Source organism: Astatotilapia calliptera, chromosome 7 (assembly GCF_964374335.1).
Source record: "Astatotilapia calliptera chromosome 7, fAstCal68.1, whole genome shotgun sequence".
NCBI classification, from domain to species: domain Eukaryota; kingdom Metazoa; phylum Chordata; class Actinopteri; order Cichliformes; family Cichlidae; genus Astatotilapia; species Astatotilapia calliptera.
In genome coordinates this window covers 44,785,763-44,801,143 of record NC_137428.1, presented here as the reverse complement: position 1 = coordinate 44,801,143, position 15,381 = coordinate 44,785,763, and the positions used below count along the sequence as shown (strand labels likewise).

Here is a 15,381-nt window from a genome sequence, read left to right as displayed (position 1 = left end):
ACTTGATTGCACTGATACACTGGTCTACTTATAGCCCACACTACAAACACTGCTGTGTCGTTTTGTCTCTCTGTGCAGGCCAGGGCCTATTATATGCCACAGCCTAAAGGTAGCAGAGTTGCAGAGGCTGGAGTGACCACTGGCTATATGCTTGCAGGGTGGTGGGTCTCCAAGGACAACTTCTAACCCTGTTAAAGGCAACACGTGGAGTGCAACTGGTCGTGTGGCATAGCTGGCTCTGGCCTTGGGACTGTGTGGGGTTTTTTTTGTTTTGTTTTTTTTATATATAATTCATAAATGGGACACTGGACTGTTTTATCTTTTCTCTTGATATATTTTTTGTCAATAAATTATCTTTTAGAATTTTATTGACTGTCATCTTTTTGCCCACGACAGAGACGGTTGGTCAGACCTAGAATCTCTCTTTGGGTGTGTTACATGACCTCTTGCCCAGTGTTTGGCCTCCTGGCAGATAAATGAAGCAGAAACGAGGCTGTGTTCTTAAACAGAAAGATGTGATATATTATGAATGGACACTGCTGTTGTGTGTTCACCAGATCCATTGTCAGACATCCTCTGTGTTGTTCACTGTTAGAAATTTGTCATGTGAAGCAGAAAATGCACTCTGCGTGAGTAAACACGCTCCATATGTTAGAGACACACTATGTGTGTCGATGACAGGTCACATCTCAGAAATAACAAGCTGGGATAACAGACTCGATCACACACCATAGCACATCCACCTGCACTGGAATAGAGTTTAATGGTACTGCCACATTTTGTACATGATTAGTTTATTGGTTAGCCATGGGTAAATCTGCAGATTCAAAATCGCATATGAATCAACAACAGAAAAAACCCCTCAAACTTCTAAACCTTCCAGGCCAGCCATACTTGTTTGATGTTTTTCTAAATTTATTGTCATTAACTTTAAGATTTAACATGCTAACTGAGGTCCATAGAGTCTGAGATGTAGTTCGTTTTTTTTTTTTTTTTTTTTTTTTTTTGGTTTTTTTTGCTCTTTCTCTGAGCATTGCATGATCTCACCATCGAGTGAATTTGCTATGAGGTACACTCCCGGGAAGATTGGGTTACAACACCTTGAAGCTCCAGGTCAGCAAAATACAAAATTACTACAATTATAGAAGTAGTCACACATACTGTTAATCACTTAATCAAGTCTCGCACAAATGTATTATGATCTGGGGTGGATTATCCATTGGGCTTTCTAGGCACATGCCCAGGGGCCCATATACATTTGGGGGCCCATCCAAGAGGCAAATGGAAAAGAAAAGACCAGAATTGTATTATCTTAAATATTATCAAAACACACATATTTTTTTTATCATAATAAATAAATAATTGGTAGAATCCAGTAGTCTGTGTTTAAAAAACAAAAAACTTTATTGGTTTTCTAAATGGATGCATCCTAAAAGTGCTTTTCCTGATAACAGCTCTCTGGGCTTCATTATTGTTTCAACACTAATTTGGGAGTGGGACTGTGGTACTGTCAGGAGCTGCAGGAGGTGCCAGAGGAGGAAAAAGAGGAGGTGATCTGCTGGAAAACAGAGATGTGTGTGTATGAATGTGCTTTAACAGCTTTAAATAATGTACTTCAGAGGTTTTAGTGAAATGTTACTGTTATGGCTACTTTTCTCTTTTTTTAGTTTTTCTCAGTTGCTTTGGTGCATTTCTCACAACAGAATTAAACTTTGCACAAGGCAAATGCCTTTGGACATGAAGCAGTTGAGTAAGTACAAATATCTAAAGAATGGTTACTTTTGACTTGCTATTCATCACTATCTCCTTGCTTTTATCATGAATGTCACAATTATTTATACTTGTACCGGCTTAATAGTCATTGTCCTTACAACTAATAGTCTTCATTTCATTGCTTGTGTCAGTGCACTCAAAATTGTTGAACATCTTGTCAAACAATTTGTACACCCATTTTGAAAACCCTATTTTTAATAGTTTCCATGAAAATCTCCATAAATTACTTTTCTCAGGTGAACCTTATCTCACACTAATGAAAATTGGTGTGTGTTACTCTTACTTGCAACCAATGAAAAGCCTCTTCTACCCAGTCACAGATGAATCGCGTTACAGTATCCCCTACTCTACAAGTATATATATAATGTAAACCAACAGACAGGATTGGCATGAGGTGCATACTGAATCTACAAAACTGCAGAACATGGAATGTCAGCCTTGTGGAAGAGGGGTGAGAATCGGTGGAGGACGAGGACAAAACCGGGTAAGAAGAGGCCAACCACATGGACACGTTCCTGACGAAATCAGGGCAACACTTGTGGATCATGTGATAAACCATGGCCTCACAATGGCCGAGGCTGGTCGAAGGGTGCAGCCAAATGTTGGGAGAACTACTGTAAGTTCTATTATTCAGACATTTCGTCGGGGAAACAGGTGAGCATACTGTAATGTAATTATTCAGCACAAACTAATTTGCTCTGTACTTTCATAGTCATACAGGAGACTTGCATTAGGACATGACCTTATAGATCTTTACATATAGACGTACTGTAACTGAAGCGCAGACTTGGCCCATGCTGTAAAGAAAGGAGTTTTGAATGATAGTCCTGTAACAATTACTGTAAGCATGTTTGCGCTTATTTATGTTTGTGTTGTCATCTGCATCTTAAAAAGGACTGCCAGACAACCTAGAAGAGGTGGAAGAGGTCCACTTTTGACTCCGCAGCAAGAGGAAAGAATTTGTGCAATGGTGGCTGCAAACAACGCTTTGAGACTGAGAGAAATGCAAAGAACTGTCGTAGAAGATGACACCATCTTCGGAAATATTCAGTCAATATCAATTTCCACCATAGACAGAGTCCTCAGACGGAATGAAATGTCCATGAAGCAATTGTACAAAGTACCATTTGAACGGAACCGTGATCGAGTGAAGGAGCTCCGTCACCAGTATGTACAGGTAAAACATGTTTGCATATGTACCTCTGTTTACTGTAAAAGTTTAGGCCATGTACTGCACTTACATTTATGCATGTTACTGTAATCCTATTTACAATTCAAACTGTACAATCTGTTGTGCCAAATGCACCATTACAGACTTTTTCATTCTCATCCTTTGTATAGCGTATCCTGGAATTGGAAGCCAGGGAACACCTGCACACGTTTGTATATCTTGATGAAGCGGGATTCAATCTCGCAAAAGGCAGACGGCGTGGACGAAATCACATTGGAGAAAGAGCCACCACTGATGTCCCAGGCCAACGAGGAGGAAATATTACAATGTGTGCAGCAATCTCAGAAAATGGCGTCCACACCCATATTCCTCGTATTGGTGCATACAATACACAACACCTGTTGGCTTTTCTGGACGCTCTTTATAGGGACCTAATCCCACAAAATGAAAGGGATGATCCTGGTGACAATCGGACAATGTATGTAGTGGTTTGGGATAATGTTAGCTTCCATCACTCTGCTGTAGTCAGGCAGTGGTTTGCAGCACACGACAGGATACTTATGGAATTTCTTCCTCCTTACAGTCCATTCCTAAATCCAATTGAGGAGTTTTTCTCTTCCTGGAGGTGGAAGGTATATGACAGGCATCCACATACCCAAATGACCCTGCTAGCAGCTATGGATGCAGCTTGTGATGACATCACAGCAGAGTCCTGCAGAGGGTGGATTCGACACTCCAGAAGATACTTTCCCCGATGCATCGATAGAGCTGTCATTCGCTGTGATGTTGATGCAAATATGTGGGCAGACAGACGGGAGCGTCTAGATATCAATGATTGATATGCAGCAGTGTCTGTTTTTCAGGGTTTTGTTTCATAACTACTGCAGTAAGGTTTACTGTCTAAGTGAGTTTATGTTTGCTGTAAAATGTTTGATTTGCTGTATTTCCCCAGTTGCACAATGCTGTGAACAGTTTCAATTAAATATTATCAAGAGTGCATATGAAGTGTCTTGATTTTCCTTTACAATTTATGGTTTTCAACATGCCATGGATGCTGTCCAGACTTGACATGTCATTGGGGAGCACCTACAAAGAAATCCGTCACAATGAGAACATGTTCAAACCATTTGATTTTGTGACCAAAGGTGCTGGTGTAATGACTTGTAATTGTGACAGCCCTGACACTTTGATATAAGTACTTGCTTTTGATGAATATATTATCTGTTTTGATTAAGGGACTTGCTTTTGAAGCATTGACTACTTATTTTGAACTAATGACTTTTCTTTTTGATGAAGTGACTCACTTTTGCAAGTTATCCACCATGTTTTGCAGTTTGCACTAATTGTTTTGAGAAGAGCCTTAGTAGTGGTGCAGAGATCAATTCTGTTGTGAGAAATGCACCAAAGCAACTGAGAAAAAATGTATTTATTAAGTTATGGTCTGTTCTGTGTAAGTGTATGGATGCATTCCTGTACAATATGTCTGATTACTGAAGAAAGTTTGATCCTTAAAATAAGTTGGCTAAGGTTCATTAAACATTTGTGCCAAGGGGTCTGTTACTTAATAATCCAAGCATGATTATGATCTACAGTCATAACCAACATTCCAAACAACACCAAATCTTCTAGGTTTATTTTCTGAGCCCCCACCCCCAAAAAGGTTAACATCATTACATCAATTTAAATAATGATCGATGCAACCAGGAGAGATAATCTATTGACTATCTATTGAGCTTTTTTTTTTAAAGTTCAACAGAGTTTGCCACTATGTTGTCCCATCTGTGTTTTTACAGCTGATCTAATGTGTAGAGATCAATATTCCCACAGTTCATCTGGAAAAACCAATACTACTGATCAATTTCCACTTCCATTGTAATTTGAGTTAATGAAGATGTTTGACTCCATGAAGAGGTCGGAGGTCAAATGCTGCAAGTGATGAACGGTTAGAGGGGGAAGTACAATGGAGAAGTGTGGAGGATAAAACATATTCAGTAAGTGTCAATATATTTCTATTAGCTGGGGAAAGAAGAAAATAGGGAAAACACTAAAAATAACAGATGACTATATAAATTGTACACATGACCCTAAATCAAACCTTTAAGAATACCGATAAATGTTCAGTAAGTTAAATTAAACTCTACGAATAAAACACATTTTTTCAAACCAGAATTAAAACCACATTATCAGAGAAAACCAGGAGATTCTGGAAAGATCATTAGATTAAAAAATGTATGTGTAAGAAGAGAAAACTAGGAAAAAATTGAGAAATAATAAGGTTATAAGAAAATCAGTAGCAAAGACTGCAGTTTTTGATTTTATCAGTTAGTGAATAAAACGTATCACCTTAGTATAAGGAATAAAAAAAACATAGTGCGACACAAGGACTGATGCACACAATTAGATTCCAAAAACGTTAAAATGAATCTGAGGAAATATAGAAAGAAGTGGAAAAACCTGGGGAACAAATATGTTGCCTTGGAAAATAAAAAAAAATTTATTTTTAAAAAGACCACAAGGAAGGTGGGCTCAGGAGAGACAAAAAAGTCCCCCTTCACCCACCAAATCACCCAAGCTTTTTTTCCCCCTATATGCTACATACTCTTTTAAATACCTTTCTCAAGCTGCTGAGATATAGTAAATACTGGAAAAAGAAAAAAAAAACAAAAAAGCGTTCTCCTCTGTGCTCACTGAACTCTACTGAGTGCTTGTCTCCACACAGCAAACTGGCACAGCATGAATCTGAGGTGAAGGAGAGAAATTCACTGATGTCTTAAAGAGATGAAAACAGCAATTTGAGAGGAGAAGCTCAACGGGAGGCAGAGGAATATTCAGAGACAGAAAAATATCTTCACTTCAGAAAAAAAGAGAAGTAGTCAGCAAAACCCTGCTGTTTAACACAGTGCTGAGACGGTGAATACAGATGTCACTTGATCCAGAGCAGGAGGGTCGACAGAGAAAACTGAGCCTCAAAAATATACACAGAGGAGCCAATTATGACCTTTTCTGGTAAGGTTTTGGTGTCTTGGCTTCCTCCTACTGTCAGGGCTCTGTGTGCGGGCAGGCGGAGATGAGGATCTAAATGCAGGACTCGGACACTGAATTGCAACTCAAAAAACCTCAGCATTATTGCTGGTGATGAAACAAAACATGAACTGACAATGAACCACTGGCAACATGCACACACAGGCAAATATGAGGGTACAATGCAACAGAGAGCAAAGGAAAACACAGGGCTTATATACACAGAGGAGTAATCAGGGAAAGGGAAACAGGAGGGAGACAGCTGGGAGAGATTAGGGCTAACGAGACAGGGGGAGTGAAGTTAGACACACTGACATAAGACATAACCCTTCAAAATAAAACAGGAAACAATACACAAAGACGCAGACTAAGAAAACACGGACTTTACACAGGCAGAACTAAAAGAAACTAAAAGATGCTCTAACTCAGTTGTCTGGTCATAATTATCTGATCATTGTCAGAGTTCTTTAACATCTGCTCATTTCTCATGAGTCCAACTTATTACGGCTAGAAATACCTGTTGTCAACATTTCTGTGGATGCATTAGATGCTAATAGTTTCATAGCTTTATTTGAATTTTGCTGATCTCTCATTCAAGTTAATCTTCTCTTGCATTTCACACTTGCACAGATACTGCAGAACCACTGGTAATTTTAGATAGAAAGAGACTTTGAGAGAACTAACCAGTTATGCTGTGCACTGTGCAATTTTAACCTTTTGTGAATGATCGTTGCAGGTGATAAAACCTGGGTCTCTGACTATGGGCAAACAGTTTTCAGTCCAGACTGAAAGGTACTGAGCCAGGTTTTTTGTTTTTTCCTGTTAAGAGGACGTTTGGATAGTTTGGTTCCTGTTATAATGCCATATGACCATGTCTGAGATGACAGTGATTTGCTGGGATAAACATGAAACACATCAGAATTTGAATTTAAATCCTTTGTTTCATAGTTGTTATAGAGCTGTAGCTAATTTTACCTCTCTTAACTTTGGAGATGGGATAGTTCTGTGGATATTAAATTAGGGGCATGGCTGCTCTGACAGATATGCCAATATAGACGACTCTATCCATCACCTCTCTGTGAAGCTTCATATTCAATAACTGAAGGAAACGCCATTACCTGCCCAAAACCGGAAGTGACATCATTTTCGCGGAAAATGTAGTTTTTTACTTTTAGGCCTTAAAAGCCTAAACTGGTGTCCCAGTCATGTTTGACTTTATGCTTTTCTGAATAGTTGCTGGGATGCTTAGAACTCAAATTGCACTGCTGGAAATAGTTTATTTTGATGCACATGGTGTTTTCTTTGCAAATTTGCATCATAGGATTGTTTTTCGTTTTTCTGCAGTATATAAAAATTGGTGTATCTCAAAAATAAAACTATGAAGACACTCAAAATAAATTTCCTGTGGTTGTAAACTATTTTTTGCAACTTTTTTGTATTTAAAGTTTTGAGGGATAAACCTCTTAAATTTCTCTAATTAGAAATATATGTAAAAAAAACAAAAACGATTTTCAATTTTTCTGTAGTTTATTGCACTTTTTTGCAATTTATGTGGTTACTATGGATTTAATGCATAAATATTATTAAAATTCGGGCTATAACAGTTGTATTGATGTATAGCAACTTGAAATGCTCCCAAAAATGGCACTACAGCATGTAGAAATATAAAGTAAGCTCTGGCGGACTTGGTTCTATGGTAGGTCTTAAAGGGTTAACTTAACTGTCAAAATATACACTGTAAAAACTGTGATTGGGGTTAATTAGAATCTAATAGGAGAGTAATAGTAATTATTACTCAGTAAAAACGTGTATGAGTAGTTTTAATCAAATCTAAGCAAAATTCAACAATTTTGAGATGTTCAGTTATTTAAATTTACACAGTTTTGTTTGGGGTAAATTCAGCAATGGTTTGTTGAGTAGATTTAAAAAAAAATGTTTGAGTACTAAAAAAATTTAAGAAATCTAATAGATTTAACTGATGAAAGCATTTTCATTTTAATCATTGTACACTTCCGCCCATAATCCTTTGTGCCACGTGCAGGACACACGCGCTTCATGAGTGGACGTCTCCATTTTGTCAGAGGTAAGACTTCTTAATTTGTTCAAATATAAGACACGGTTTAAACAATAACGTATATCGGTTTTGAGTAAAGGTTTTAAACAGTATGATACGTCGAAATTTTATTAATAATCATCACTGTAATGATAGTATCGTATTTTTACACAAATGGAAGTTAGTGGACTGCTAGCACAAGGTCACTTTCCAAGCCTTCACGACTGTGTTACTGAACAGCTTTAACTAACCACATGTTTTACCGTATTAAAAAATATCAACGGTATATTCCGATGAGTTTTAACGTCTTTCATCCACGTTTAAAAGTTCATGAAAAGGTTTTGCGGTCAGTTGTGAGTGATTTTGTCAGCCACAGTCAGTTTTTCGAACTCCAGTTTCCAATAATGGCGGCCGCTACTAAGTTTTAAAATTACTCTTAGTAATCTTTCTGGGTCACAAAATAAACTTTTAACAGTAGCTGTGTAAACATCAAATATCTGCTCGGTTTATCAAGATATCGCATGTTTGCAAAAGTGCTTCGACGTTTTCGGAGCATCTGCTACCCACCAGCTCGATAGCAAGCCGGGAGCTCGAGGGTCACTGAAGCCGCTGAGAACGGCACAACTCCCGGCACATCATTTTCAGATCACCGCGGGGTTTCGCTACTCAGTTTAAACGTAATGTATAAGTCACTTAGACAACCTAAAAATGTTATTGTTTGGTTTTTTTCAGTGTTTTATTTGTTCGTGAGTAAATCGGTTTGGCTGAGATTAAAGTTATTAGATTAGATTAGATAAAATAAAACTTTATTAATCCCCCGGGTGGGTTCCTCCTCGGTTTTTACACAGCTGACTAAACGTCAAAAATGATAATGTTGCTTTCCTTTCAGGTAATGGAAGATCCCTCAACTTAAATTCACCTGATCAGCATGGGATTGAAGTTGCAGGCTATCATAGCCAAGGTATTTTCCACAGACATTTCAGCTTGGAATTTTATTTAAAGAATTTTTTTGTCAAATTTCATTTGCATGGTGCACAGCTCCACTAATTTGTTTGCATGTTTTTGTCAGTGCAAGAGGACGCCAGGACGTCACTGATATAATTAACAACACAATTATGGGTTTCATGTTTTAATTGTATTTTAAATACATGTCTATTCTTAGTAAAAACAAACAAACAAAAAACAAACAAAAAAACACAAGTACAGGTATTGCTGGGTTTTTGTTTTGTCCCAAGAAGGAAAAACCCTTTCTGACGAACATAAACTAAATTAGATAAAAAAACTAAATGACTAAATTAATGTAATTTACTAAAACGACACATCACATTTAAAGATTGAACCTGTCAAGCATGTTGACAATACCTTTGTGTTGACTGTCAGCACCCAGGCATGTGCATTAACATCAGCTAATTATCGCACATAATGCTCCATGTGATGATAATTTGATATTTAACAGTTTTTTTTAATACTGCCAATTCTCACAGTTTTGTCTTAATAAATGGTCACTTATCTGATGGTAATTTTTGGAATTCTTGCTCATTTTCAGTCACCAAGCAATCCTAGCAATAACATAACCAGAAATCTGGTTATTCAGTGCTTGATGGTGTACCTTGGGGAGTCCATTGATCAACTGATCAAAGAGTACAGTGTAAGTGTTGAAGTAGAAACATTATTCTGTTTTTGTTATTCATATGTGTTTGTCAAGTTTCAAATAATTTGAGGCATTATCATGTTTTATTTGTCATTCAGCTACAGGATGTGTCCAGGAAATATTTCATGTGTGCAACTACAGTCAGAAAACCCATGTGTTTGTTGTTTCAGGATGCTGATGAGGATGGTGTGTCACAAGATCTTTCTGAACAGAGGATGAAAATCTACAAAATCAAGGCTGTTGGATCTGAGGAGGATGACATTGGCATTGTGCTGGAGGGTGTGAGAGTTATGCCTGCTCTGGCTAATTTTCCAAGAGCATGCGCAATGCTGGTTGGATTGACATATGCAGTCGATCTTGCCTATCCCAAAGAGCTAAAATACACCTTGGAAGTATTCCAGAAACTTTTCCTTGAACTGGATTGTGCTAAGCTCTCACCAAAAGTGAACAGCCTCAAGAACAAGTTATTGGCTTAAACGAGGACTCTGAAAGAATGAAAGGGAAGTAAGCTCACTGAAAACCTTTGGTTTGTCTTTGTTAGATGCAGCTATCTTTTCAGTTTTTAAGTTAATTTCATCTTATTCATATCTTACCCAAATGACCTGCAATGTGTCAGGCTGTATTTGTGCTCTTCATTTTAATTTTGTTTTTTATTACCTACAAGTTTCTTAGGAATATTCTGTTTGAAAGGCAGCAAATTGGAGGAATCACTAGTGAAGCTTTTCTTTGTTTATAGTGTATGTTACTATAAAATATTGGTTTAAAACAACTTTAAAATTTAACAGAAGTGCAGTCCTGTAGCTGTAGAAATGTTACTTACATGTGTCTTAGATTTTCTCAGGTTAAACATCCAAATTGGGATAAAAGGTTGATTTACATTATTGATATTCCATGTACATGAGTGAAAAACCTTTGTTCTACAGTTATATTGAGTGATTCAATTTAACAAAAGATTGACAAACTAAAGTTTTTGTTAGTCAATCATAAATAAGTAACAGAGATAAAGGAAACGGTAAGATATTCAAATTTCAGGTTCATGTTGATATTACAGTCTAAAGATTAATTTCTTTTTTACAAAACTGGTTTACATTCATGCAGTTTATGTTGCTGTTGCTCTGTACACAAAGCTGTGTGATAAACTGTTTATGACACTAAAACAAATTTACAGCAGAGGAATGTATTTAGGAGATCAGGAGATTGTTGATGAGAATTCAGTGTATACGAGCAGAAAAATGTTATATTATAAATTACTGTGTTTTATTTTCCACAATAAAACAAATTACTGTTTTGATGTTTTCTTTGTGAAATTGATTCATTTTACTCAGAAAATAAGTAAAATTCATTTCATTTTCTCTTATTATTCAGTCATTATTTTTAAGGTTTATTTGGAAAATTATTGAATCCAATTTGAGTTTTACTGAAAAAACAAGAAGATTTCATTTCTTTGTAATGGATATTTTAGGAAGTTTTTACTAAACCTTTGCCAGATAGTTAGTAAATTCAAAGTAATTTTTCTCAGAGACTTATTTCATATCAATTATTTTTTTTGGTAAAGTTGGGCAATTTCAACCTTCAGTTTGAGATTTTGACCCTAAATCCAACACATATTTACAGTTTAATTCTATTAATATCTACTTTTGTTTTCTATTTGAATTTAATTAACATTTTCTCTACATTTTACATAAATCTTTTGAAATTAAAATCTACTTAATTATTTCAAGTGTCACTTTGTTGCCATAACTTTTTTAAGTAACCTCTAGTCACAGTTTTTACAGTGTAGAAGCAAATAGGTTGGTCTTAATGAAAGAAGAAGAAGAATCTATTGTGCCATAAGTCGGAGTAATTAAACTAAAGAACAGTCTATACAATGCAAATCTTATTGTGATAAATGTCACAGATTTGTAATGATTATTATTAGCTATTCATTTGAGGTAACCAATATATTTTATAGGTAAACATTCTCCTCACTGCCACCATTGCTAAGCTACTTAAATGGCTGATGACCAAAATTAGAATATGATTAATTTTGGGTTATATTTAGAAATGCAAGACAACAATGTAGCCATTCGGTCACCAGTTTTTAGTTTGTTTGAGTTTTTTTTCCTAAACAGTGGCCTAGTACAATCTTAGCATCACAATACTGATTTTATAACTGTAAAATACTAGAATCCATAGACGAAGGAGTTTATACTAAAATCACATATCTTGTTATCTTTTCAATAAAATGTTCTACGTGTATTCTCAGTCTTTTGATCTACTGCCAAAGAAGGATTGCACATATGTATCCTGTAGCAGGGTGTTACTCTTGACCTCAAACAAAGATGAAAACTTTTTTTTTTTTTAATCTCTCTGACCTGGAAAATTCTCTCTGAGGTGTTCACCACTGCCTGTCTACCCTTGACGACATAACCTTCCACAACCACTGCTGCCTGGAGAAAAGGCCAGCACTCACCCGCAGAGAGTGCTTAGCACTGGTGGTAATTGGATCCCAGTTTTCCTTTGCCCCCCCCCCCCCCCCCCCCCATCCCTCCCTAACTTCTCTGTGTCCTCTCCCTGCTGGAGGTGTCATCATCAGTGCTGTAATAAGGCGAAGGCTGAAAATGCCTTCAGCAAGTCATTAGTCACAGTAATGACTTCCCACTCCGCTCTGAACACACTCTGCTCCTAATGTGCAGGACAAGTTGTATCTGCATGTACAGTACAGAGCTGGATGGAAGTTTAAAGACTGAAGTCAAAAGACAGGAAAATGCAAAGTGAAAAGTTGTTAAAATATTTTCCATCCAGCAATGAAACCCAGTGACAGTTTAACCGTTTTTTTAAATTTAGCAGATTTTTTCATATAGATTTTACCAGAGATTGGTCATCAAACATGACAAGTCTGTATGAAAAGCAAGCCAGAGGGTTATTGGCCTCTGTCTGGGACCACTTGTGGCTTTAAATAAATCCTTTCTTAAAGGCGAACTTCTCCCTTCTGCAAAAAAATAAAAAAAATTGCTGTTCTTAAATTCGCTTGGTTACTGCAATACTCATACTTCCTTCATTACTAATGTTACATGTTCAGCAAGCGTGACATCACCAGCTAAGAAATTCTATGTATGTTTATGCCTGCTACATTTATACACTGAAGAACTCGATGTGATTTCTGTTGATCTCATCTACATGTTAGGCAATAGGCAGTGCTTCACAATATGAGCTCAATGTGTCCTGATCCAGTATCAGTGTTTGAGGCTACCCTGTGTTTATACAGACAGACATACATGTTGGTTACAGTTATAATGATCTCTACACATTTATAAGAAAGATTTTTTTGTGTTACTTGTAGACAGGAGTTAGGATTTTTGTAAAGACTTGACTTTTGAATGAAGTCAAATTTTAATGCAAAGAAAAGAAGTAGAAGAAGAGGCCTCTGCTTTGTTGGATGAGTCATTGACCAGTAACCTGGGGTAACACAACTGCTTATGTGTGATTGCTTCATCCTTTGATAATTTATACTTCAAGAGTCTCTTTTCTGCTCCATACACAACAAATGCCATAATAGGCAAACATCAGAATTTTGTAATAAAACCATCAAAGTTTTTACTTTACTTTAACCACCCCCTTGGGGGAGTTGTGCTCTCTGGGTGCTCTTGTTACTCCTGGTATTTCTTTTGCCTCTTATTCTTTTATTTTTGCTTTTAATTTTATCATGTAAAGCATCTTAAATGACTGTTATTTCTCTCCCCAACAGGTCGCGGCAGATGGCCGCCCCTCCCTGAGCCTGGTTCTGCCGGAGGTTTCTTCCTGTTAAAAGGGAGTTTTTCCTTCCCACAGTCGCCAAAGTGCTTGCTCATAGGGGGTCATATGATTGTTGGGTTTTTCTCTGTATGTATTATTGTATGGTCTACCTTACAATGTAAAGTGCCTTGATGTAACTGTTGTTGTGATTTGGTGCTGTATAAATAAAATTGATTTGAATTATTGTAATTTACCTCTTGAGCCCCAAGGGTCTTTCTGAGGTTTGATCAGAGGCTTGATCTCTCTGCCAACTGATGCAATTCCTCTTCTTTCCTTAGTATCTAACCTCACATACAACTCAATATAACCTATTCCTTTGCTACGTGTGTGCTGTATGCCTAACCTCCCAGTACTCCTGCCTTCTTTCTTCACCTCCCTGACTATCCCACATTTTCTTTGCTCATCCATTCCTTTGACTATTTCCCTGTACATCCTCACCAGGTCTCCTCATCCTCTTTTCTCTGTCCAGAGGATACACCGAATGCCTTGTGGTAGTTTCCCTCACCACTTCAGTTGTACCGTTGCAGTCATAAATCATCTGGAACTCTACCCTACAGAGCCTTTCTCAAGTCTTTCCTGAACTCTGAGCAGCATTCGTTCTCCTCGAACTTCCACCATTTTATATCTCTTTTCCAATTTCCGAAGTCATCCTACAGACTACTATCCAACGCCAAGCTACATTTTCCTCTTTCACTCATGTATTTCAATACCCACACACTCAACCGTACACACAGATACCAATCATGTACTAAGATAGGAGCACCACGTCCTGTGCTGTATAAATCAAATAAACAAATAAGAATATTGCACCTGATGTATCCAACAGACATGAGAGAATTCAATAATGAAATAAGATATATTATAATGCACATAGTGTTATGAGATTTTTTTTTACACATGAACGGTGTGATGCAAATATAATAGTCCTGAGATTAGGATGATGTAGATGGTGAATTTGAGTGTTTCTGGGAGTTTAGTACAGTAACGGTTCTTGGGAAGAAGCTGTTTTTCAGCTAGGAGGTGTCTGGGCTATGAATGGCCCTGGAGGTGGCAGTAAGAGGAACAAAAGGTGCTGATGAAAGGTCAGTTCCATCTTTCAAAGGCTTTACGGAGGCAGCAAGTCCTGTGTCATTCAGTGTGGGGAGTGGGAGTCAAATGATTTTCTCATCTCTGTGGATGGATTGACTTTCTTAAGTGTCAGGAAGTAATAAAGCTGCTGTTGAGGCTTGTTTTAATCAGAGCAGTGGAGTTGCCTGTCCACGCGAAGTCCTCCTAGACATCCATCACCAGAAATTTAAACGAGGAGACTCTCCCCATTGTTGCTTCTTTGATAATTAGTGGAGGGAGGTCTTCTTTGTGTTTTCCCCAAGTCCATAGTGATTTCTTTTGTCTTTGATACTTCATGTTAGGTTATTTTCTGTTCTGTCTATTGTGTTCTGTCCTTCACTTTACAGATTTTAGTTAGTGTACAAGCAAACACAGACAGACAGACAGAGAGAGGTGGGTCAGCCAGGAGCACATATACAGGTTAAGACAAGGCTTGCATAGCCTAACATTTGGGTAGGAAAGGCGACCTAAAATTCTGATCACTCACCATTTAGACATATGTCTGTGAAGGTTCTCAGTCATCCAGGTCATCGTAGTCTAAGGAGCTTGGAAAGAAAAGCGTCTGGACTTCTTTAAGTTGCTTGAAGACGTTTCACCTCTCATCCGAGACACTCATTAGAGTGTCTGTTTTCTGTGTCTTAATAGTATACTCTGAATTGGTTTGACTGTGTAAAGACTGTGGTATGATTACCAGTAGCCTAACTTTACAGGAAAAATGGTAGTCTTGATACAGGTGCTGTGTCTCTGAGTAGACTTTATCAGGTCAGTAAATCGCCCTACCTAGACTCTAATTACAGGCTACCAATGGCCCAGTTGCCATAGTCATTTAAC

General features: G+C 37.4%; 1 protein-coding gene across 1 annotated transcript; it reads left to right on the top strand.

Moving 5' to 3' along the window:
• The first annotated feature begins 7,712 nt into the window (after positions 1-7,712).
• Positions 7,713-10,409, top strand: LOC145429873 (uncharacterized). The gene is made up of 4 exons (XM_080304015.1): positions 7,713-8,048; positions 8,908-8,979; positions 9,565-9,666; positions 9,840-10,409. Exons 2-4 carry the CDS (start codon positions 8,947-8,949, stop codon positions 10,143-10,145), a joined length of 441 nt encoding a protein of 146 aa, XP_080160141.1. The 5' UTR covers positions 7,713-8,048; positions 8,908-8,946; the 3' UTR covers positions 10,146-10,409.
• The last annotated feature ends 4,972 nt before the right edge of the window (positions 10,410-15,381 follow it).

Coding starts and splice junctions, on each gene's coding strand:
- LOC145429873 (XM_080304015.1), top strand. CDS start 8,947: ATGGGATTGAAGTTGCAGGCTATCATAGCCAAG. Junction 8,980..9,564: donor TGCAGGCTATCATAGCCAAG/GTATTTTCCACA, acceptor GCTCATTTTCAG/TCACCAAGCAATCCTAGCAA. Junction 9,667..9,839: donor AACTGATCAAAGAGTACAGT/GTAAGTGTTGAA, acceptor TTGTTGTTTCAG/GATGCTGATGAGGATGGTGT.